The sequence below is a fragment of the Phlebotomus argentipes genome, unplaced genomic scaffold, assembly GCF_947086385.1.
Source record: "Phlebotomus argentipes unplaced genomic scaffold, Phlebotomus argentipes genome assembly contig_15, whole genome shotgun sequence".
NCBI lineage: Eukaryota > Metazoa > Arthropoda > Insecta > Diptera > Psychodidae > Phlebotomus > Phlebotomus argentipes.
In genome coordinates, this window is record NW_026776181.1 from 9,206,428 (window position 1) to 9,229,190 (window position 22,763).

Below are 22,763 nucleotides of genomic sequence, written 5' to 3' on the forward strand. Positions count from 1 at the left end.
GCCGGTCGATTCAGTGCTGCCAACATTGGCGAAGTGAATTAATTCGCGTGGACATTTGTGGTGTGCTTTTGGTAGGAAAATCCACGCGATGAGTGAGGAAAACGTGAAAAAGTTGGACGAATTGTGTTTATCTGAGGGAAAAGAGGCAAAGGCATGAAATATTTCACGCTATAGACACTTTCAGAGTAGCTATTTTCAATGGGTTTATTGCAAATTGCTAAGATATTCAATAGAGAAAAATTTACTCAATTGCGTCATCTACGGCAATTTTCCTCTCTGGTTTGTTTTCCATCCATCAAAATGTGATAGAGATAGATTATTCCTACTGCCCTATTCCTTTACTTTTGTACAGTTAGAAGTGAAAGATGAAAAACTTGAGTGCAATGTTTTCATAGGTGTTGTTCTGTTTTGCAGGCTGGAAAGATGAAGAAAGACAAGAAAGGCGCCGATTCCGGGAAGGAGAAGGCCCGTAAGGAGATGACGCCTCCTCCGGAGTTCATTCAGCATCGCCTGAACATGTGGGATTCGCTGAAGGCCAAGTACTTGGAGGAATTGGCGGCAAAGCCAAAGGATGCGATTGAAATTACCCTTCCGGATGGAAAGATTGTCAGCGGACAGTCATGGCAAACCACTCCCTATGACGTTGCGGTGGGCATAAGCAAGGGATTGGCGGACAATTGTGTGATCTCGAAGGTGAACGATGTGCTCTGGGACTTGGATCGGCCGCTAGAGCAAAATTGCAAGCTACAGCTACTGAAGTTTGATGACCCCGAGGCTCAGGCTGTGTTCTGGCACAGCTCAGCGCACATCCTGGGCGAAGCTATGGAGAGAATCTATGGCGGACACCTGTGCTACGGTCCTCCAATTGAGAATGGCTTCTACTACGACATGTTCATTGATGGCGATGGTGTCTCGAACAGCGAATACTCTGTGCTGGAAACCCTGGCAAAGCAGATTGTGAAGGAGAAGCAGCCGTTTGAGCGTCTGGAGATGAAAAAGGAAGATCTGCTGAAGATGTTTGAGTACAATGAGTTCAAAATGAGGATTCTCAATGAGAAAGTCACCACAGACACTACAACAGTGTATCGCTGTGGCCCATTGATTGATCTCTGCCGTGGGCCTCATGTTCGCAACACGGGCAAGATAAAGGCCATGAAGGTGACGAAGAACTCTTCGACTTACTGGGAGGGAAACAGTGAGGCGGAGACTTTGCAACGCGTGTACGGGATATCGTTTCCCGATCCCAAGCAACTTAAGGAATGGGAGAAGATCCAGGAAGAGGCCGCGAAGAGAGATCACAGGAAATTGGGTCGTGAGCAGGAGCTGTTCTTCTTCCACGAGCTTTCGCCCGGATCGTGCTTCTTTCAGCCACGCGGTGCCCACATTTACAACACGCTGGTGAGCTTCATTCGCGGGGAGTACAGAAAGCGGGGCTTTCAGGAGGTGATCTCGCCCAACATGTACAACGCAAAGTTGTGGCAAGTCTCGGGACATTGGCAACACTATGCCGAGAACATGTTCTCATTCGATGTGGAGAAGGAAAAGTTCGCGCTGAAGCCCATGAATTGTCCAGGACATTGGTAAGGATGCTTGACTCAACTGAAGGTTCTTGTTTGATCACTTTCTCCTTTGCAGTCTCATGTTCGACAACCGCAATCGATCTTGGAGGGAATTGCCACTGCGCATGGCGGATTTCGGTGTGCTGCATAGAAACGAACTCTCCGGAGCTCTCACTGGATTGACTCGAGTGCGGAGATTCCAGCAAGACGACGCTCACATCTTCTGTGCTCATGAGCACATCAAGGATGAGATGGTATAATTGATTTTTCACAGCAATGAACATGTGAAACTTTACTTTCAACTGAATCATTTTCAGACGGGATGTTTGGATTTCCTGGACAGCGTGTACAAAGTCTTTGGCTTCTCCTACAATCTCGTGCTGTCCACCAGACCTGAGAAGTTCTTGGGTGATCTTGAGATGTGGAACGAGGCGGAGAAATCCCTGGAAGAGGCTTTAAATAAGTTTGGAGCTCCATGGAAGATCAATGCTGGCGATGGCGCTTTCTATGGACCCAAGATCGATATTACCATTCACGACGCCCTCAAGCGACCGTTCCAATGCGGCACGATCCAGTTGGACTTCCAGCTTCCAATTCGATTCAATTTGTCGTTTGTGTCAGCTTCAGGAGAGACGAAGCGACCAGTGATGATCCATCGCGCCATCCTGGGATCTGTGGAGCGAATGATTGCCATCCTCACGGAGAACTACGCTGGAAAGTGGCCGTTCTGGCTGTCACCACGGCAAGTGATGGTGGTTCCCGTCGGACCGCCCTTCAACGACTACGCTGACAGCGTCCGGAAGCGACTGTACGAAGTGGGCTTCATGGCTGAGAGTGATCTCGACGATGGTGACACGATGAACAAGAAGATTCGCAACGCCCAGCTTGCTCAGTTCAATTTCATCTTGGTTGTTGGAGAGAAGGAGAAATCGTCAAACACTGTGAACATTCGCACACGAGACAACAAAGTGCACGGAGAATTGGGCGTTGAGGAGCTCATTGTGAAGTTAAAAAAGATTCAGGATGAGTACATAATCGGAGAGGATAACTTTTAAGTTTCTTACCAAGTTTTCTGGCAAAGTGAGTAGCATTTTCAACTCAACCGTATTCTTATATTTATGACATGTACGAAGAAATCTTTCAAACTCCTGGCTTTGCTATACAATTATTAAAATCCACAATAAACTCACTTTAAAGGCCTTTATTAGTTGTAAAAGTAGCCCGCCAGTGGGTAACGTATAGTGAAGGCAACACCTGTGCAGACACATTGAATTCCCAGCAGAATCCACGTCACTCTGTCTTCGCGCATCGATCCGAACTTCAGGATGACAAAGTTGATCAGCGTGAAATTATTTGTCGTCACTATTGAGTCTTTCTCCTCCCATTTGATCAGTCGAAGGTGTTTGAAGATGCTCACGGCCAGTTTCCCGAGCGGATGAAGTTCACTGTAGCGAAATGTCGTCTGACTCAACTCAAGCTTGTCCGTCGATGGATTATATTTTGGCAGCCGATGCCTTGGGCAGGGGATGAAGTGGAACAATTGAGGCACAGAGTAGAGAAAGTTCACGACTTGAGGAATGAAGAACAGCAGCACGGTTTTGCTGAAGTGCCCCAAAATTGCCACCACGGCGAACGTCATGCCGGAAAAGTAGCAAAAAGTGTCGCCCACAAATACTTTTGATGGATATCTGCAGAGAAAATGATAGAAAACATGCTTAAATTGCGTATGCGTGTTAAGAAGCTCGAAGTTCCTTAAGAGAATGCTGTTAAAAATACCAAAGTTGGTCAATTTAATTTTAAATTTTAGATTTGTTACTAATCTTAATAAAAATTTTACTATATTTACAAACATATTTAATGGATTTAAATTATAACAAAAACCCTTAAAAATTCTTTTTTTTTTCTTCATTCTCAAGTCAAATTCTGAATCAATTTATGTAAATCTCACGAATTTTCTAATATCTTGTCTTACAAGTATCTTGACCACGCCTATTTTCATTCCCCATGAGAATTCTTTCACTGCGCGTCCTGTATCGCGCTAAGGGGTCGGGTCACTTATGAATCATCTCCGCGATGTTAGAACAACAACCCTCTGACAATTTTGACATTTTCTCAGTTGACTTTATTTATCTTTTCGGTGATTTAGCGTGAAAAATCTACCAATTAGAATCGCCTGCTGACGAAAAGACTGCCCACAGACACGTCCCGGATACGGAACAATTAGGAGTGATTGTGGTTTAATTGGAAATTCAATGCATTAACAGGGTAAATGGGCAAAATGTTTCCTGCCGCCCAACAGACTATATCAATGTGGTGCGATGTGTGTTGAGAAATCCGACGAATTCACCAGAGAGAGAATTCCAGTGATGCTCAAGATTGATTCTCGCCTATTCCTCTGGACGCTCTTCATACTGCAACTCTTCCTCATTGCCGCCATTCTACACTTCAGCATCATTTCTGGGCCTCCACGCGAGACATCCCTCGACACTGGCATCAAGTTCATCAGCAAGTACGACAGAAAGACTCGCAGGCCAAGTCAAGTCAATCAGGATGTTGTTCTGCAGCAGCTGGGAAATTTCACCAGAACTTTTGCTGAGACACCGTACAGGAGCGTCGTGAGAAGGCAGCCGCTGACGTGCTTTCGCGAGGGCACAGTGACGGACAGCGATGGCTCAGTGGAGGTGGACTTTAACGACACCGAGGACGTGAAGTGCCGATGCCGTGCGGAGTGGCACGGACCGGATTGTGGACAGCCAGAGGTGATTTGGAGAGCCTTTGTGGCCGGTAAAATTCCCCTCAACTTCTCCCTTTCACACACCGTGAGACATCGCCTGATTTACTTCATCCAAACCACCTCAGCTGGCCAGCAAATGCTGGAGATCCAGATACTGGACCTGATTGATATCGTGGAGTTGTTTGTCGTGTGTGATCTCATGGAGAAGATGACATACAAGCACTCATCTCTCTTCAGCGCCCACCGTAATCGCATCCTCCTGCAGCACCACCGAGAATGTACCCCAGCCGACATGTACGAGAATCTGCCGAAGAGCGTCGCTCTGCGGGATGACGATGTGATCATTTACAGTCCTTTGGACGGGGTGTTCAACCGAAAGGCCATCAACTACTTCAAGTGGTACGAGAATTGGCCGCAGCCCGTGCGATTCCGCCTCAAGTACAACGTCTACGGCTTCTTCTGGCAGCATCCGGACAGCACAGTTCTCGGAGGATTCGCGTGCTATCACAGCGTCTTTCAAGACCATTCCAGAGACACCCTCAATCGCGTCCTGGGCCAGGAGAAGCCAGCTATGATCGTGGGCGACCTGAATCACTATGGAGGTTGGCTCTGCAAGTTCTGCGCTCAACCCATCGACATCGTGAAGCGCCTTGAGTATGAATTCCAGCATGAACACTTTACCTTCGATGGCAACAGCCGCAAAATCATCGATGTGGCCTACGTGCAGAGTCTCATCACCAAAGGACTGTTTGTGGATGGCAAGATGCAGCTGAACAAGGTGCAGCGCTTCGCTGAGAAATACTACACGCCCTTGTACGTGGAGCAGAACAGCTGGAACTTCGACAACATCCTCACCAATATCTACGCCCACTGGGAGGACGACAGTGACGATGAGTATTTGTAGAGACATTGGGCATTATCATGCTTAGAATTTATAGAGTTAATCAATGCCTGCGCGTAGAGTAAGTTAAGAATACTCGGCCAAAATGATAATTATTCAAATGCAAATGCTCGCGCTTCGCGGTGAAGAGACGTCAGAAACAGTCAGTAATGAAACTGTGATAGTCCAGAGAGAGAGAGAGTGAGAGAGGGAGTTTGGGGGAGATCAAGAAAAAAGGGTGACATGTAAGATTGAAACTGATAGCACTTATCAACATTGTATGGGAAAGTCAGAAGAGCACAAGTCAATATACAGGTTCTAGAGACAATTTATGTAATAAGAGACAAGCATGAGATTTTAAATATGTAAATCCTTTTTGTAAAATCATTGTGTATTGATGCCTTATTTCGCAGAATGAAGAACGATCAATCAAGACTGTCGTTATATTAGTGTAAAGAGTAAATTTTTCGTTTATCATTATCATAACTAGACCTTATAACTGATGAAGTGGAATCATAGGAGAATATTTTACGTGAATATCCTTTTTGTAAAAGTGAGTTGTACCATAACGATATTCTTCCAAATAAAAACAACCACGGTAAAATGACTCGGATTGCTACTCACTTGTTGTGCAGCCAGAGCGCGTAGGTCGTGCCGATGTAGGGCAGAAGCATGTAAAGGGAGAAGGAGTGGCACTGCTCGGCTCTGCCCATGAAGATCTCCACACAATTGAAGAGGACGATTGAGATCGCTATCACCAGTGATTGTCCCACTTCCAGGCCGTTTATCCCCGCCAGGATGTTGATGGCATTCGTGCAGAACACAGCCAACATCCCCATGTAGATGTAGTAGAGGAATCCAATGTTCAGGGAGTGTCCCACGAGTTGCCGCACGAACACCGGCATTATCACCGTGGTTGAGTTGAAATTCACGTAGTAAACCATGAGAAGCGGCAAGGATGCTATCGTGGGCAATAGCAGCTTTATCCTCCATCTCAAATCCAGCACATCATCAGCGAATCCCAGCAGAATCATGCAGCAAATCGAGAGTAGGGCAGAGATGAGCTCCACAAATTCATCATGTGGAAATTGAGAGCCTTTTGAGTCACTGAGTAGGTGTTGAGTGAAAGGCATTGGGATGAAGAGGAAGGATACTACGAGGTAAACTGATGCTGTCACAACTCCAATAGATTCTGGGCTGAAAGCGAGAAGATTTCATTAGTTTGCTGGAAATTGCACTCCTCTTGTCATAACCTTACATCTTGGTTTTGTCCTTCTTGCTCATGTCTATTCCGAAGACATTCGCCTTTATGAACATATCTCTAAGCTTTGGTATCAAACGATTTGTTACAACAAATGCAGTTGCTGAAAGGAAGATATTTATTGCGAGAGGGAGAAACATTTTGGCCAGGAACAACAAAACACTCGGCGGCCACTATTTGAACTGTCAACACATCACTCTGTTTTCTAGCACTTTGCATGCAGCGGAGATTCACAGGGCCACCAACATTGCAATCAGGAAGTGCAGAGAAAAGGGAATTTTTGCGCTAAAAGAGCGGGAACACAAAGCGTCTTCTACTTTGACAAATTGTGCATGTTGGATAAGTTTTACACGATTTTTACCTAAAAATACACATATTAGAAGTCTGTGAATAATTGTAAAGTGTTGAAAGATGCGTGAGACAAGCGATAATTATGTTATCAAGAGAGGTAAGATCGCGAGAAAGATGAAAATAGGTGAAAAACATGTGGGGCTCCGCTGCGAGAGAATGATGACCTCCTGCTTTGTTTACAGACGGTCGCAAGGAAGGCATGAACTGCGATAAGATAACATCCCGGATAAATAAGCTCTGCTATGGATTGAATATGAATTTCGTGAATCCTGTAAGAATCACAATTGGAGACTCTACATAACCTCTTGTATGACTAATTCTCCGAATTCTCCCTTTGTTGTGCAGCCGGCCATCACGGAGAGGGTGAAGAAGGGACTCTACTCGGGTGTCACCACTCCAGAACTGGACAACCTGGCAGCTGAAATTGCGGCGACAATGACGACGGATCATGCGGACTTTGCAATCCTTGCGGCTCGTCTGGTTGTCTCGAATTTGCAAAAGGAGACGAAGAAGCTCTTTTCCGATGTCATGACTGATCTGTACGGGGCCATCAATGAAACCACCGGCAAAGTGTCGCCCAAGATCTCAGAGAAGCACTACAACATCATCATGGCCAATGCAGAGAGGCTCAACTCGGCGATCGTCCATGACCGGGATTATGGCTACAGTTACTTCGGCTTCAAGACCCTCGAGAGATCGTACTTGATGAAGATCGGAAAGAAGATCGTGGAGAGGCCGCAACACATGCTGATGAGAGTGTCTGTGGGGATTCACGGAGAGGACATCGAGGCAGCTATTGAAACGTACGATCTCTTGTCGCAGAGGTACTTCACCCACGCCTCGCCGACTCTCTTCGCCGCTGCCACGCCAGTGCCTCAGCTGTCCTCCTGCTTCCTCCTTTCAATGTCCGACGACAGTATTGATGGTATGAATTTGGCCAGTGATTTTATTTTCTTGCAAACGAAAGCTCAGAAGACAAACACTATAAAGCCACGCCTATTTAGATGCCCCGCCCACTAATATTGTACTCTAGAATGTTGCTTATGCTAGTATTTCCTCTGCAGGAATCTACGACACTTTGAAACAGTGCGCCTTGATTTCGAAGGCTGCTGGCGGGATTGGCGTCAACACCCACTGCATCCGAGCTCGTGGCAGCCACATTGCTGGAACCAATGGCACATCGAATGGTCTGGTGCCGATGCTCCGAGTCTACAACACGACGGCCTGCTATGTGGATCAGGGAGGAAACAAGCGGCCGGGCGCTTTTGCCATCTACCTGGAGCCCTGGCATGGAGACATCTTCGAATTCTTGGACCTGAAGAAGAACACGGGCAAGGAGAAGGCACGCGCACGGGACCTCTTCTATGCGCTCTGGATTCCGGACTTGTTCATGGAGCGCGTGTCTGAGGATAAGGAGTGGTGCCTCATGTGTCCCAACATGTGTCCCGGACTATTTGATTGCTGGGGTGAGGAGTTCAACAAGTTGTACACGCAGTACGAGAGGGAGGGCAAATATTTGCGCAAAGTGCCTGCTCGGGATCTCTGGTTTGCGATTATACAGAGCCAAGTGGAGACGGGAACGCCGTACATGCTGTACAAGGATGCTTGCAATCGGAAGAGCAATCAGCAGAACATCGGTACGATTCGCTGCAGCAACCTCTGCACGGAGATCGTTGAGTACTCGTCAAAGGATGAGATTGCAGTGTGCAATCTGGCGTCAATTGCTCTCAACATGTTCGTGAAGGCGGACAAGAGCTATGACTTTGAGAAGCTGAAGTCAGTCACTAAGACAGTCACGCGCAACCTGAATAAAGTGATCGATATCAATTACTATCCTGTGCCGGAAGCCAAGCGCTCAAATTTCCGGCACAGACCCATTGGAATTGGTGTGCAGGGACTGGCGGATGCCTTCATCCTCATGCGACTGCCTTACGACAGCGACGATGCGAAGAAGCTCAACCAGCAGATCTTCGAGACGATTTACTATGGCGCCCTCGAGGCGAGTTGCGAGTTGGCGGAGAAGCACGGTCCCTATGAGACCTATCGCGCGAATGGCGGGAGTCCCGTGAGCAAGGGAATTCTGCAGTATGAGATGTGGGGCAAGAAGCCAACGGACTTGTGGAATTGGGACGAACTGAAGGCGAAGATAGCTCAATACGGCGTCAGGAATTCTCTCCTGGTGGCGCCTATGCCCACAGCTTCCACAGCCCAAATTCTGGGCAACAACGAATCCTTCGAGCCCTACACGTCCAACATGTACAACCGCCGAGTCTTATCTGGGGAGTTCCAGGTCGTCAACAGCCACTTGTTGAAGGATCTCACGAATCTAGGCCTCTGGAGTAATGACATGAAAAACAAGCTGATCGCCAGCAACGGTTCTGTGCAGAACATCAAAGAAATTCCCGAGGACATCCGCGAATTGTATAAGACCGTGTGGGAGATCAAGGTGAAGACGACAATTGAAATGGCAGCTGACCGCGGAGCCTTCATCGACCAGAGTCAGTCGTTCAACATTTACGTCGCGGAGCCAAACTACGGCAAGCTCACGTCCATTCACTTCTACGCTTGGAAGCAGGGCCTGAAGACGGGCATGTACTACTTGCGCACGAAACCGGCGGCCAATGCGATCCAATTCACAGTGGACAAAACGAAGCTTAAGGAGGAAGTCAACACTAACGGAGAGGACAAAGTGAATGGTGAAGAACGCGCAGACATGCTGTGCTCCCTGGACAACAAGGAGGCTTGCCTTTCCTGTGGATCTTAAGAAGCGCGCTTCTCAGTTCACGCAGAAAAACTTCCTTAGCGAAATTCAACTAACACTCCTCATCTTACGATATCAATCAAGATCCTCAAAATTGCACATTTTTACACTAACAAATGAAAGAGTCACGATTGAATTTATGTAATTTGTGTATTTGAATAAAGTCTACATCTTGAAGAGCTGCTGCAGCATCTTCTTCTCCTGCTCCTTCTTCTTCACCGCATCCACACTCCTCGATTTCCATGTGCTCTTTCGCAGCTTTATCGGCCGACTTCCCACGTAGCGCCCTGCAAAAATTACGGCAAATATGAAGTGAAGACTCAATGATTAGGAGATGATGAATACTGAATAGGCTCATTTTCGGCTGCTTTCATACGTGAGCCCCATCGCAATGCCAATGCTAGACAAGGAATTTCTTAAATTAATTTTTCCCTCCGCCAAAATGCCACGCGACGTTCGACGGTGCTGTGAATGGCGCTTTCCCTAATCATTCTCTCTCAATGAAAGGGTCTTCCTTTTCAAAGGCGCTCAATATGAGAGGCATTTTTCTGGAATCATCTCCCAAATATTCCCTGAATAGAGATTCCCAGAAGCAAATTCGTGGCTTAATGAAGCCTTGTTTAAGTGCCATTTATTCGTATTTCCACGTATGTTGAATTCTTCATTAATCCATTGTCAGTGGCGTAGCGAAGTCTATTTTGAGTATAGACAAACACTAAGTTAACTCAAGCACCAAAAAGGGTAACAATAAACCGGAAAATCATCCTCTTTTCCACTACGCCACTGTTGAGTCTCATACGAGCGGCAATCATGCAATTTTGCAAATTACCTGCTCTCCTTTGTGGGTGAAACACTCAAAGAACTCAAATTACAATTGATATTACATATTTGCTCTGTACGGGAAAATTGTTCATTAACAGAGCATTGCGCTCTTGCTGTTCATCAATTAAAATGTTCGTATCGCTTTATGGCTTCGCGAGGACTTTCAAAGTCATTGAGAATCACGTTCAAAGGAGCAACTTCCAACACTTGACTATTAGCTAAATTACTGGCAAAAACGCTCCTCGGGATCCGGACGTTTCTGTGGGGAATAAAAAATGAGCAGAAAATCCCACATGCATCATCGTGAACTCTTTCACGGAGAGGCACAACCGTAGGTGTTATTCAAAAGAGAAGTTATAATGAATGGTCATCCTCTCGTAACTCTCTTGAGTCATCTCAGGGAAATCTCTCTCTGTCCTCCCGAAGAGACACCACATATTGTCGTACAATCACAGATAAATTCTCACAGGACTTGGCAGTTTGAGCATCAACACTTTACACCGTCCTCTCCAGCGATTCATTCGTATTTTGACGCTCAAGCTGTGCAGACGTCCTCATAGTGAAATCATCAATTACACTCCCTATCAGAGTGAGCGCAAAAGTTGTTTACCAAGTTAACGAAAAGAGAGGGAAGAAGTAGGGAAAAAACCGTGATAAAGTGAGTTTGTACTCCCACAAAAATATATAATAATGACTTAATTAAAATCACAGTGTTTTCACTGGAATATTCGAAATTCCCATAAAAGTTATTTTCGTCATAAATCCATCCTAAAAAATTATTTTTAGTCCACAATGTTTACAAAACAGCACCGATAACTTTTCAGATGATGAAAATACTCTTTGGCTTTGCTGTAATCACGGGCATTGTCGCGTGGTCTGACGCTGAGTACGTTCCCAATATGGACGTGACCATTGCCAAGAAGGATCTCTTCATGTCGCGCGGATGGGGCGCTTCAGGGATGCCCTACCCTATGTTCTATCTCAATCGCTACACCCAGACGCAGCAGATCCAGCACAAGGGCATGAACACGCCGCGGATCAGCAATCCCAAGCAGTTGACCCTCATTTCCGGATACCTCGGGAAGCCTGATCACACACCCTTCGCCAATGAGGAGACCACTCATCGCAAGACCAATCAGTCCCGAAAAAATCACACTATTCCCCACCTATTTGTCTCCTATGGCTGGGGACCGCTCGGCTAATGAGGTGATTTTTAGAGATATTATGGTAAGAAATAAAGGTCTCACCATCCATTTCCTTCATTGCACGGATGAAGTCTTGAGGTTCTTTGAAGCTGATGAAGCCGAATCCCTTGCTCTTGCCCGTGCGCTTGTCTCGCAGCACTTTGGCTTTCTGGAAGGACGGATACTTGTTGAACGTTCTCGTCAGGAGTTCATCGTTCACGTCATTGCCCAAGTCTCCACAGAAGATCCTGAAGTCATCGTCTGGCCAGTCCGCCAGCGATGGATCCTCCCACATCTGACCACCCGCCATTCGGATGGTTTTCCTATTCTTCTTGCCTTTGCGATCCTCATGGCCGAAGCTCTGGAGTGCTGACGAGGCCTTCGCCGCCTGAATAGCAGCCTCGGCGATGGGATTCGGTCCGGATGGCTTTTCCCCTTTCAGCTTCTTCAGTTTGTTCGTCACCTCGAACTGCAGCGAAGATATGTCCATGACAGAGGGCTGGGCAGGTGCCGAGACACTCGGAGACGGTCTATTTGTGTAGAGTTTGGGGGCGCTACTCAGAACCACAGGCGTGGGCTCTGTTGAGTAAGACTTTTCAATTTGCTGAGGCTGCGCCACCACGGGCGGTGTGAATGGGGGAATGATCATCGGTGGCATGGGAGGCGGTGGGACACTAGACAGCTTCTGCTGAACTTGGCTGTACGTGTTGGACGCTATGATGGGTTGCTTCACCTGGCTTGGGATGAACATGTTCACCGGAGGGGTCGCGATTTCCGCCTCAAATCTGCAAAAATGGAAAATCTCATAACTTTTTCTAGTGACAGTCATTATGGAAATCTACCTCGACATTTCATCTTCCATATTTTTCCTCTTTTCACCCATTTTCACAAGATTTTCCTACAATTTCCACCTAAACGTTTGCACGATCGCCAGAGAGGTTGTTTTTGTTGTGACGTTTCCCCTTTATTGCAGTACCAGAAGTGCTAGAAAATGCACCGCGCGCTTTTTCCACTCAGCTGATTCAACCTCACTTCTTTGTTTTCAACTGCGCAAGTGCGCAGAAATTGATTTTTCCTCCAAAACAATCGATTTTGCTGCATTCAGTGACGTGTGTTTAGTGAAAGTGACTCCAAATCTGATTTAGAGGGATCCAGCGAGGTGTTTTGTTAGGCAGTGAAGGAATATCAATATCCCAATCGTGGCAGACAGCATCAAGACGCAGAGTAAGATTCACCCAAGCCCTGGGGCAGCTCGCAATGTGTGGGCCCTGCCCCTCACAGCTTGTGGGATGGTGACGGAGGAGAATAGGGATGCTACCACCACTCCCACTAATGACAAGGACAATAACATCCTGGAGGAGGCGTCCAGCACGGAGGACATCTTCGACGTGATCAAAAACGGAGAGGTGTCCGATGTGGAAAATCTGGTGGAGAAGCTGGGGGCAGAGACCCTGTCTGCGCGGGATAAGCACGGGTACACGCCAGCTCATTGGGTGGCCCTGGACGGAAATGCCGAGATGATGCGGTATCTCGTGGAGAGGAACGCTCCTGTTGATCTGCCATGCCTGGGCACTCAAGGACCGCGGCCTATTCACTGGGCTTGCCGCAAAGGCCACACTGCAGTTGTGCAGGTTCTCCTGCTGGCCGGAGTGGCAGTGAATGCGGCCGACTTCAAGGGTCTCACTCCGCTGATGACGGCCTGCATGTACGGTAGAACAGCCACGGCGGCTTTCCTCCTCGGAATGGGCGCTCACAATCATCTCACGGACATCAATGGAGACACAGCACTTCACTGGGCCTCATATAAGGGCCACGCAGAGCTTATTCGCTTGCTAACCTATTCTGGAGTGGATCTCCAGAAGACCGACAACTTTGGCTCTACGCCTCTACATTTGGCTTGCCTGTCAGGGAATCTCCTGTGTGTCCGTCTCTTGAGTGAGAAAAGTAACTTGGATCTCGAGCCGAAGGACAAGAACGGCAAGACTCCACTCATGCTGGCCCAGAGCCATCAGCACAGCGACGTGGTGAAACTGCTGAATAACGAAATCAAGAAGAAATCTCGCTGGTTTCCGCCCATCTCTGAACTCTGGGGGCTTCTCTTCGGCGGCGCCGGCAATTCCAAGGGTCCACTGCTTCTCTTCGTGTGCTCTGTACTGCTCTGGGGCTATCCCATGTATATGATAAGGGTGAGTTGGGAAATATTCTACATTGTAGAGATCTAATATTCGTATGACTTGCAGTGCATTCCCATAACTTGGAACATTCTGAGGAGGTCGCACTACTGCTTCATATACTGGAACGCTGTGATGTGGATCAGCTGGATAATAGCAAACCGCCGGGATCCCGGATACATTCCATTGAATGCCGATTCCTATTATCGCGCCATCAAGCAGATCCCCTACTTCGACAAGTGGAAGAAGCGCAACGTCTTCCTCTCGCGCCTCTGCCACAGCTGCCGCTGCCTTCGTCCGCTGCGCGCCAAGCACTGCAGGATTTGCAATCGCTGTGTATCCTATTTCGACCACCACTGCCCGTTCATCTACAACTGCGTGGGACTGCGCAATCGCATGTGGTTCTTCCTGTTCGTGCTCAGTGTCGCCATCAACTGCAGCTTCACGATCTACTTCGCGTGCTATTGCGTCATGATCGAGGGCTTCACGCTGCTCTACGTCCTGGGACTGATGGAGGCTTTTCTGTTCTGCGGCCTCGGCTGGATTCTTACGTGCACATCCATCCTCCACGCCTGCATGAATCTCACCACTAATGAGATGTTTAACTACAAGCGCTACCCTTACTTGAGGGACAAACGGGGCAAATACCAAAACCCCTTCTCGCGTGGACCAGTGCTGAATTTGTTTGAGTTCTTCGTCTGCCTTCCGGACCGGATTGACGAGAGCGAAATAAATGTGGATGATAATCTCTGATAACAATTGCAGCGCGAAATAGCATTGATGAGGTTTATTTTAAATGATCTTTCATCAAAATCTCTAATTATTCACTTGATTGTACAATGTTAAGATTATTTCCCAAAAGTGCTTTAACATACCATATGGAAGAGAAAATTGTTGAATAAGAAGCTTGTAGCTTTTAGGTTTTTAAACTTAATATACTGCTTTGTGCAAGTTTATACGCAATACTGAATCCGACCAACAATGCTAAATTAATTTTAAAGACACTAATTCGGCATTCCTCAATCACATGATAAGGATACAAACTGAATATAATTAATAATCACTTTAGTTTATTGCTATATTTTATATTAACACTTGCAAATAAATGTTTTCTCCACACCTTAAAGGTTATTCATCAATTTAGAAGTGGAAGGATTTGCAAAGGAAATCTTAGACAATATTCAAAGAACGCGCGCTCGACAATTTCGAAAAGTCCGTTGCATTTGGAAAAGCAACAAACTTCACATCGGTCATTTCGAGAGCCTTCGAAAGGAGTTTTTTCACTGAGTGAAAGAAAAGATTCAATTTCACAAGTTTTCCCGTGGCAATTTCTAAATATTTCAACGAAAACAGTGAGTACGGATCCCAATCACAGTAAAACACTTGTAGTTTCAGAGTATTCGCATGAAAACTTCCTGGAAATCAAATGGAAAAATGTTGAGCTAATGACGCTATTCACCATATTTTTTCATGTCTTCCCTGTCATCATGGCTTTATCCCTCGATTTTCTTTAATTTATTTCTAAGATACACACAATTTGGGTCTTTTTCATGAAATTTCGTGACAAATGCTTTGTTTAGGAAACAGCGTAAATTTTTTATCTTGTGTATCTGTCTGGGATTCGTGTGATCTTCGAACTCCGAACGATTCTAGATTTGGGAGAGAAAATGGAGAAATTACGGAGTTTCGCTTCAAAATTCTGTTTTTATTCGCGAGAGATTATATAACGCATGCAACTGCAATATTCATTTTTCTAATGCGCTCTGTTCTTTATCTCTCTTTGTAGTGACGTCATCATTCGCACAATCCATAGAAATGAAGAGTGTTAAAAGACGAAATGATCTTTCAAAAAAGATCGAGAAGAAACTTGATACAGAAATAAAAAAGACCAAGAAGGAATTGAAGGACGTGGCTGCTTCTTCCCCATCCCGAGACCAAACATCCTCCGGAAGCTCTACAATGACTTTCGCACTTCGTCCTGTTTATGTTCCTTGTGGTCTGGTAAATAATGGGAACAGCTCCTTTTTCAATGCTGTTCTCCAATGCCTCGCTCAGACGCCCTACTTATCAGAGGTACTCAAGGAATCCGTCGAGCCTGGAGCAAAGTAAGTACACTTAACATATACATTTGCGCAGATTGATTAATGTTTTTGATTACATCTTTCAGAATTGAGCTTTCTGGTGGTCAGCTCACGCTTACCGATGGATCTGTGGTGAATCTACCACCAATTTCCTGCACTTTTCCTGATGAAGACGATAATTGCACCTCCAGTTTGGCTTATACAATTGATATACTTCGCGCCGGCGGGCGATTTTTCAATCCATTGATGCTTTTCAGGCAAGTGATTACTAAATGGCCAGAATTTTGTGGCGATGGTTACACAGATGCACACGAATTATTGAGTCGCTTGCTCGAGAATGTTCGCTGTGAGGACTTGCGACGCTATCAATCGGTCATTTTGGGCTCCCTCGGCGTGAGCAGTAAAGTGGATCCAGAAACGGTGGAAGGTGATATGAAGCTGATGTTCAAATTCTACGAGAAACAGGCGGAAGATAAAATACTAAAGCCTGAGCGTGTCTTCGGTATTATCCTTAAGTCCTTCACCGTTTGTCACAGGTGCTACTACGCATCATCGCATAATGAGTGTGTTCTGGACATTTCACTGCCGTTGCCGAGCAACTTCAACGAGGAGAAGAACCATGACGATTCTGGACACTGCAACTCGTACTGGATTGACCAAACTTACATCTACTTTAGAATGATCCCATGTCCGTTGGCTAACTATGATAAGCTTTCTGATGTGGATAAGAACTTGATTGTCTTCACAGGTTCGAGATCTGATAAGAAGAAAGTGGTTTGCGAAGATTGCACTCGACGCCTAAGTGGAAAGGATGGCGGAACAGTCTATACAACTACAATGAAGCAAGTTTTCATCTCCAGTCCGCCACCTGTGCTTGTTCTCCATTCTCAGCAATTCAAGTACATATGCGGAGAATTGAAGATTCGTTCAGATCCATGTGGCTCTTTTCCGATAGTGCTGGATATTGCTCCCTTCTGCACTTCAGAAGTGAATAACTTGCCGAATGTGAATCAGCGGCAGAGGAAGCTCCTGTATTCCTTGTACGGCATGGTGGTACTCGTGAACTACGACTCTCCCTATATTAGAGGTAGGACAGATTGGCACCACGTTGCGTACGTGAGGATGAGGCCTCATATGACACCTGAAAATGAGCGTTGGAAATTCTTGCCGAGAAATAGCAAGACAGAATTGTTCGCCAATTCTGCCAAGAAGAAATTCGTTGGTAAGAATGAAGAACCCTCCATCTGTGGCAACGTGCGTCCGCAAGGAAAGTGGTTAATGCTTGACGATATCTACGTGAAGGAAGTGACTGAAAATGAGATCTTAAAAGTTAAGCCTTACATCTTATTCTATGAGCGCATTTACTAAATAATGATCGTTAAGATGCTTCGATTCCTCTCATCTTCGTGTAATGTGAAATCTCTTACTAATGAAATAAAGTCTTTAACGTACGATTTATTGTGTATATTTAATCCGTTTTATTCTCTATTCAGCTCCAGAACAGTGCTCTAGCATCTCAGGATTCGCGCTTCAGGAGTTTTCCGCTTTAGTTATTAAGCGTGTTTTATATAGACACTTTTTTATTTGGAAAGTCATACATATTTCCCTTGTATACAGCATGAAAAATTGTAAAAATATCATAAAAATATTGAAATTGAGTGCAAACATTTTAAATTACACTTTGGCATACTGATAAAATATCTCTTTCGTGGAATCAATTTTCGAAGCAAAAATCATAGTTCTCCGGATCCTCAGGAATTGGCGGCGGCTCCTTGGAGATATCCACACCCTCAGTGTCCAGGAGTCTCAGCTTGATCTCCATGGACAGAAGTGTCTTCAGATCCTCTTCCTTTTGCTTGCTCGTCATGGGCAGTCCGAGCAGAGCATTCACGCCGTCTGTCCAGTAGTAAAATGTGGTCTCATCAGGAGCCACAAAGTCCAGCGTGGCCTGCTCCGTGTTGTCGAAGGTGATGGAGAAGCCGAGATTCACTGCGGACTTCCTGCCTCGCATCTCCTTCATGTGAGGACACTCCTTGCCCACGAGGAGCTGCTTGATGTCCAACACCTGCACTTTGTTGCTGAGCTCCTCCAGCGTTGGCACGGTCTTCTCGTCGCAATCACCGTAGTGGATGACCTTATGGTTTGGCGAGAGACGCACATACCAAAACTTATCCTTGCTCCGGACACCGCGAGAGTACTTTGAGAAGCGTGTTCCCTCCACCAGGAATCCCAAACGCTGCTCCCTGATCAACTTCATAATCTCCGGAGTGATTTTCTCCTTGAGATTCACAATAGCAGACGCCGTGCTCTCAATGTCCTCTTTCGACGTGCGCTCCTGCTGCCTCAGCTGTGTGATTGTGCTGTACGTGAGGCTGTGTATCTTCGATCGGAAGTCATCCAGATTGCCAGGTCGGCCCGTCAAACTGCGCGTGATCTGCTCGCGCACAACGCTAAACACTTTGGCAAAATCCTCATTAGTCGCTCGCATGTCCTTCCACGTTTTGTTGAGGATGACAATGCATATGCAGAAGAACTCCTCGAAGGGGTGATCGTGCGTGAAGAACATGGGGTGAAAATCTTGGCACTGCTCTGAAGGTGGCTCCCCGATCTTGATGATCTCGCACAACAATTTCACCAACTCAATGCTTGTGCGCCCAAAAGGACACTCATGCTCATCCGCTCTACAGCTATTCTCATGGACGACCTGCAAAATAGTCAGACAATCAAACTTCTGGTCATTTTCATTCATCCTCACATTACCTTCTTGTAGTTTTGGCCAAAGTTCCGGGCAAAATACACCATACAGTCCAGTGCCAGCATTCCCGGAGGCGCCTCAACGAAATCTTGTGCAGGATTGATGTCAGACTTGAAGCCCAACTTCTTGTAGTACGTGGAATACTGGTGATTCTGCCTCTTGGCCGTGTCAGCTTGGGAGTCCGCCCCATCATCGAATGCGATTCGCCGAAGTTCCTTGATTTTGTCATGTGCATCTTGATCCTGGGCGTTCATCTTGGTGTTCATTCGATGCTCCAGAAGACCCATGGTCAGTGTCTGCAGCACGTACAGCTGATGAGCCATCTCAGTGCCGATATTCGCATTGATAACGTTGGACAAGATAACAGATCTGTACTGTTTTGTGGCGAAAGTCGCGGCGATGCTCCTTTTCTTCGCCTCGTCGCCCTTGATGAAGAGGGCATTGATTAAGGCGATTGCATTCTGCTGTATCACCTGCGAAGAGGAGTCCTGGAGGAGCTTCAGCAAGTTCTCCAGCGTGATGTCCTTCTCCACACACGAAGACTTTGTGCAGTTCTGCACGATGTTCTCCAGAATGGATAGGGCGCACTGGACCACTTCCTTCAGCACAGCCGTTGGAGTGTTGATGAAGAAGATATTGCGAGCGATGAACGTTGGCTGCAGGATGTCCCATGACACTGTGCCGTGCTCCATCAGCTCAACAAACGAGAGGAGAGCGAACTTCAGCATATCGCCTACGATCTTCTCATCCTCAATCATCGTGATGATGAGCGACAATCCCTGCTCCTTGATGAACTCCAGCGCGAACGTGAGATCAATGCTGAGGGTCGATAAGTTCTCCAGCACCTGAGTCTTCTCCGGAACACTCCCACATTTGAGTATCTCAAGAATGTCGTGCGCCGTCTTGGACGGCGAATCAGTCAGTCGCAGCACACTTCCGTTCTTCACCTCATTGCGATTCTTCTCCGTCACGTAATTCTTGTAATTCTGCTCACAGAACTGCAGGGCGTAGTTCTCTGGATCAAGGATGTTCCAGTGATTGCAGAGATCCTGAATAATACTGGTGAGCGGATGGCGTTGGTCGAACTCAATAAGTTGGGCATTTTGCTGCTGATTCTCCAGCTCCACCGCAATCTTCACAATGTGGGAATCCTTCAGCACTGGCATCCTCGTTGCTTTCGGTAGCATTTATGACGATACTGTATTCTCTATGTGCACAAATTCACCAAATTTCCATTCCCACTTCAGACAATAAGCATTTGCACAGCAATTTATGGGTGTAGACATCTGACAGGTGTATTTCGGCGTCGCGGCGAAATCCGGAATTGCCCGATGGGAATCCGGAGATGTCAGTGAAACGTCCAATTTAGTCAACAAAAACACGCGACTTTCAGTACACTGTTTATCTCTAAATTTTCCTTGGAAAACTCGAGAAAATGGACTCTGGGGTGGAAAATCAGAAGATATTTTGTGTGCCTGGACAGAGATTGTGCTGTGCGGATGAAAATACAGTGGCCGGACACGGAACTTACGAGAGAGGAGATGGCTACATTTACACAGTGTTAACCGGCCAAGTCAATATATGGAAAGAAAAATCGGTAAATACTTTTACTTCTAAAATACAGAGCAATTATTAATTCATTTACCATTTCCCAGACAACTTTCATAGAGGTAAAGCCACTGGGAATGGAGACAATTGTGCCAACTGTTGGGGATGTTGTAACAGCGAAAATAACAGTTGTGAATCAGCGATTTGCAAAATGCCTCATCTTTAGTGTTGGCCACAAAATCCTCAACAGAAGTTATCGCGGAGTGCTGAAGAAGGAGGACATCAGAGCAGCTGAGAGGGACAGTGTGGAGGTACAAAAGTGCTTCCGTCCAGGAGATGTTATCTTGGCAAGAGTGGTAAATTGGGATATGAGCCTCATAACTGCACTGCAGACTCTCAATGTTTCACTCTTTCAGATGCCGCAGACGGAATTGCACCACTATCAGCTGACAACGGCGGAGAATGAGCTCGGAGTGGCGATGGCGATATCAAAGAATGATTCAACGGGAGTTGTTCCGATGGTTCCTATCAGTTGGGACGAGATGCAATGCCCTGAGACTCTGATGAAGGAACCACGGAAAGTGGCGCGTGTGGTTTCCACGAACTATTGTTTACCAGATTTGCCACGAAAAGATTAAATGTGCGGAGTTGATTTTCAAGTTGAGAAACCCTTTGCTCTTGATTTTTCACAGTGTTGTCTTGTCATCGCGCAGTTGTCACGATTTTATGGCCGTCAGACACGCAAATTCTTTCTCGGTTGAAGAATACTTCCTCAATCTGCATGGATAGAATAAAGAAAATTGTGAAATAGTGAATTCAACGCTTCCTTGAAGTGTTTTCCGAAGAAGAACTTAGGGTAAGATTGTGAAAAGTGATGTAAAAGTGCGTTGAAAAGTGGAAATGAAATATTCTGGGGTTCTGTACTAAATTTTAATTGGATTTTCCCTGTACAGAATAAGTGTTGAAACATTCCTCGGATCGGTATAGGAAATGTCATATGCATTAGATTTTAATAGAATTTCTAGCTGTAAATCAATTCTGATTAATATTTTGTACACAAATGAAAATGGGATAAAATTTCCCAGAAAAAATGTTTCCACAAATTTTTGAGAATTTTTTTTTTCTGTTTTGATCACGTGATCGCTAATTCATGTCTACTTTTCTTGCATTTTCAGGGTGTCTCAGCCTTGATCCATCATTTCAAAGGTCAAACTTATTGGAATATCACTCTCATAGCTGAAATCGAGGCTAAAATTGAGGAATTTGCAATACTGCTGGACGATGGAGAGCAATCGTGATGAAGCCTTGCGTTGTGTGGACATTGCGCGTAATGCACTGGCTGAGGGAAAATTAGACCGAGCTGAGAAGTTCTTGCAGAAAGCTGAACGTTTGTACCAGACCAAAGATGCGAAGGAACTGCTGGAGAAGCTGAAAGGGTGCAACAAGGAAAACCAGCCTTCTGCTGAGGAAAACACCGGACCATACAAGCGTCATGAGAAGAAATCCACCAGCAATGCTGACTCGGCAAAATCAACAGAGGTGGAGTACACCAGTGATCAGCTGGAGGCCGTGAAGAAGGTGAAAAAGTGCAAGGATTACTATGAAGTGCTGGGCGTTTCGAAGGACGCCACAGATTCTGAGATAAAGAAGGCGTATAAGAAGTTGGCCCTGCAGCTGCATCCGGACAAGAATAAGGCTCCGGGCTCTGTGGAGGCGTTCAAGGCCGTGGGCAATGCGGCAGCGATACTCACCGATGCCGAAAAGAGGAAGTCATACGATTTGTATGGCGAGCAAACGCACTCAGGACGTGCTGAGCACGCGGCTCACAATTACAGCGGTTTTCAATTTGGCGGATACTCGCGCGGATTTGATTCTGAGTACACGCCGGAGGAAATCTTCTCCATGTTCTTCGGCGGCAGCTTTCCCCAGCAGAATGTGTACATGCGCCAGCGTCGATATCAGCGAACCGGCGAGAATCACGCCCAGCGAGAGCAACAGAACAGCTATGCAGCCTTGATTAATCTTCTGCCAATCCTACTGCTAATTATGCTGTCCATGATGTCTTCGTTCTTCATTTCTGATCCCATTTACAGCTTGCAACCAAACCAGTAAGTTCACGATGAAACTCGTAACACACAATTGTCACTGAAATTGTCTCTTGTCTCTTGCAGAAAATATTCAGTGATGCGGAAGACTGCCAATTGGAAAGTGGCTTATTATGTGAAAGACAATTTTCACTCGGAATATCAAGGATCGGTCAGTCGTCTGGAGACGGCGGTCGAGGAGGAGTACTATCAAAACCTGAAGCACAAGTGTTTCAGGGAACGGCAATACAAAGAGTCAATGATTATGAAGGCGCGCAACTTTGGTGATGCGAATATGTACAGAAAAGCACAAAACACAGCGACTCCTTCATGTGATGATTTGCAAAAGCTCCAGAGCTACTGAGGGTTGCGAGGGAGGATTTAAAGAGTGGTTGCCATTGAAAAAAGTTGTTTTGTCGGAGAGATTATCACAGATTCATGACGGTTGTCCAGATATTCTTATTTTCATGGTCAGAATTTTACTACGGCTGTATGGTTTAATTTAATGTTATTCATAAAATAAAGTGTTACAAAATCTCCCTGGATATCGTTGTGATCATTCCTGTAGTAAA

General features: G+C 46.1%; 10 protein-coding genes across 11 annotated transcripts; 7 read left to right on the forward strand and 3 right to left on the reverse strand.

Moving 5' to 3' along the window:
* Positions 1-18: 18 nt before the first annotated feature.
* Positions 19-2,761, forward strand: LOC132263323 (threonine--tRNA ligase 1, cytoplasmic). Of its 2 annotated transcripts, none has more exons than XM_059763029.1 (4): positions 19-279; positions 415-1,580; positions 1,636-1,813; positions 1,877-2,761. In XM_059763029.1, the coding sequence occupies exons 1-4, from the start codon at positions 199-201 to the stop codon at positions 2,612-2,614; spliced, it is 2,163 nt and encodes a 720-aa protein (XP_059619012.1). In that variant the 5' UTR covers positions 19-198; the 3' UTR covers positions 2,615-2,761. The 2 variants fall into 2 exon arrangements, with proteins under 2 accessions (XP_059619012.1, XP_059619013.1); XM_059763030.1 differs by having other exon boundaries at positions 19-151.
* LOC132263325 (UDP-N-acetylglucosamine--dolichyl-phosphate N-acetylglucosaminephosphotransferase) lies at positions 2,756-6,692 on the reverse strand. Its single transcript, XM_059763033.1, has 3 exons — positions 6,432-6,692; positions 5,798-6,370; positions 2,756-3,247 (listed from the first exon to the last, which is right to left on the reverse strand). The coding sequence occupies exons 1-3, from the start codon at positions 6,572-6,574 to the stop codon at positions 2,764-2,766; spliced, it is 1,200 nt and encodes a 399-aa protein (XP_059619016.1). The 5' UTR covers positions 6,575-6,692; the 3' UTR covers positions 2,756-2,763.
* Positions 3,378-5,780, forward strand: LOC132263324 (beta-1,4-mannosyl-glycoprotein 4-beta-N-acetylglucosaminyltransferase). The gene has a single exon (XM_059763032.1). It carries the CDS (start codon positions 3,878-3,880, stop codon positions 5,195-5,197), a length of 1,320 nt encoding a protein of 439 aa, XP_059619015.1. The 5' UTR covers positions 3,378-3,877; the 3' UTR covers positions 5,198-5,780.
* Positions 6,693-6,734: 42 nt separating the features above from the next.
* LOC132263322 (ribonucleoside-diphosphate reductase large subunit) lies at positions 6,735-9,693 on the forward strand. Its single transcript, XM_059763028.1, has 4 exons — positions 6,735-6,882; positions 6,968-7,056; positions 7,131-7,710; positions 7,850-9,693. The coding sequence occupies exons 1-4, from the start codon at positions 6,846-6,848 to the stop codon at positions 9,547-9,549; spliced, it is 2,406 nt and encodes an 801-aa protein (XP_059619011.1). The 5' UTR covers positions 6,735-6,845; the 3' UTR covers positions 9,550-9,693.
* Positions 9,678-12,525, reverse strand: LOC132263326 (RNA-binding protein 42). Its single transcript, XM_059763034.1, has 3 exons — positions 12,395-12,525; positions 11,616-12,337; positions 9,678-9,833 (listed from the first exon to the last, which is right to left on the reverse strand). The coding sequence occupies exons 1-3, from the start codon at positions 12,433-12,435 to the stop codon at positions 9,712-9,714; spliced, it is 885 nt and encodes a 294-aa protein (XP_059619017.1). The 5' UTR covers positions 12,436-12,525; the 3' UTR covers positions 9,678-9,711.
* On the forward strand, positions 9,867-11,606 carry LOC132263327 (uncharacterized). Its single transcript, XM_059763035.1, has 2 exons — positions 9,867-11,026; positions 11,193-11,606. The coding sequence occupies exon 2, from the start codon at positions 11,193-11,195 to the stop codon at positions 11,568-11,570; it is 378 nt and encodes a 125-aa protein (XP_059619018.1). The 5' UTR covers positions 9,867-11,026; the 3' UTR covers positions 11,571-11,606.
* A 79-nt stretch (positions 12,526-12,604) lies between the features above and the next one.
* Positions 12,605-14,839, forward strand: LOC132261936 (uncharacterized). Its single transcript, XM_059760992.1, has 2 exons — positions 12,605-13,738; positions 13,793-14,839. Exons 1-2 carry the CDS (start codon positions 12,842-12,844, stop codon positions 14,474-14,476), a joined length of 1,581 nt encoding a protein of 526 aa, XP_059616975.1. The 5' UTR covers positions 12,605-12,841; the 3' UTR covers positions 14,477-14,839.
* Positions 14,840-17,364: 2,525 nt separating this feature from the next.
* On the reverse strand, positions 17,365-19,848 carry LOC132262770 (engulfment and cell motility protein 1). Its single transcript, XM_059762180.1, has 2 exons — positions 18,565-19,848; positions 17,365-18,508 (listed from the first exon to the last, which is right to left on the reverse strand). Exons 1-2 carry the CDS (start codon positions 19,744-19,746, stop codon positions 17,519-17,521), a joined length of 2,172 nt encoding a protein of 723 aa, XP_059618163.1. The 5' UTR covers positions 19,747-19,848; the 3' UTR covers positions 17,365-17,518.
* Positions 19,849-19,909: 61 nt separating this feature from the next.
* LOC132263379 (exosome complex component CSL4) lies at positions 19,910-20,749 on the forward strand. The gene is made up of 3 exons (XM_059763115.1): positions 19,910-20,156; positions 20,215-20,463; positions 20,524-20,749. Exons 1-3 carry the CDS (start codon positions 19,995-19,997, stop codon positions 20,743-20,745), a joined length of 633 nt encoding a protein of 210 aa, XP_059619098.1. The 5' UTR covers positions 19,910-19,994; the 3' UTR covers positions 20,746-20,749.
* A 639-nt stretch (positions 20,750-21,388) lies between these two features.
* LOC132263376 (dnaJ homolog subfamily B member 12) lies at positions 21,389-22,755 on the forward strand. Its single transcript, XM_059763112.1, has 2 exons — positions 21,389-22,215; positions 22,279-22,755. The coding sequence occupies exons 1-2, from the start codon at positions 21,389-21,391 to the stop codon at positions 22,553-22,555; spliced, it is 1,104 nt and encodes a 367-aa protein (XP_059619095.1). The 3' UTR covers positions 22,556-22,755.
* The last annotated feature ends 8 nt before the right edge of the window (positions 22,756-22,763 follow it).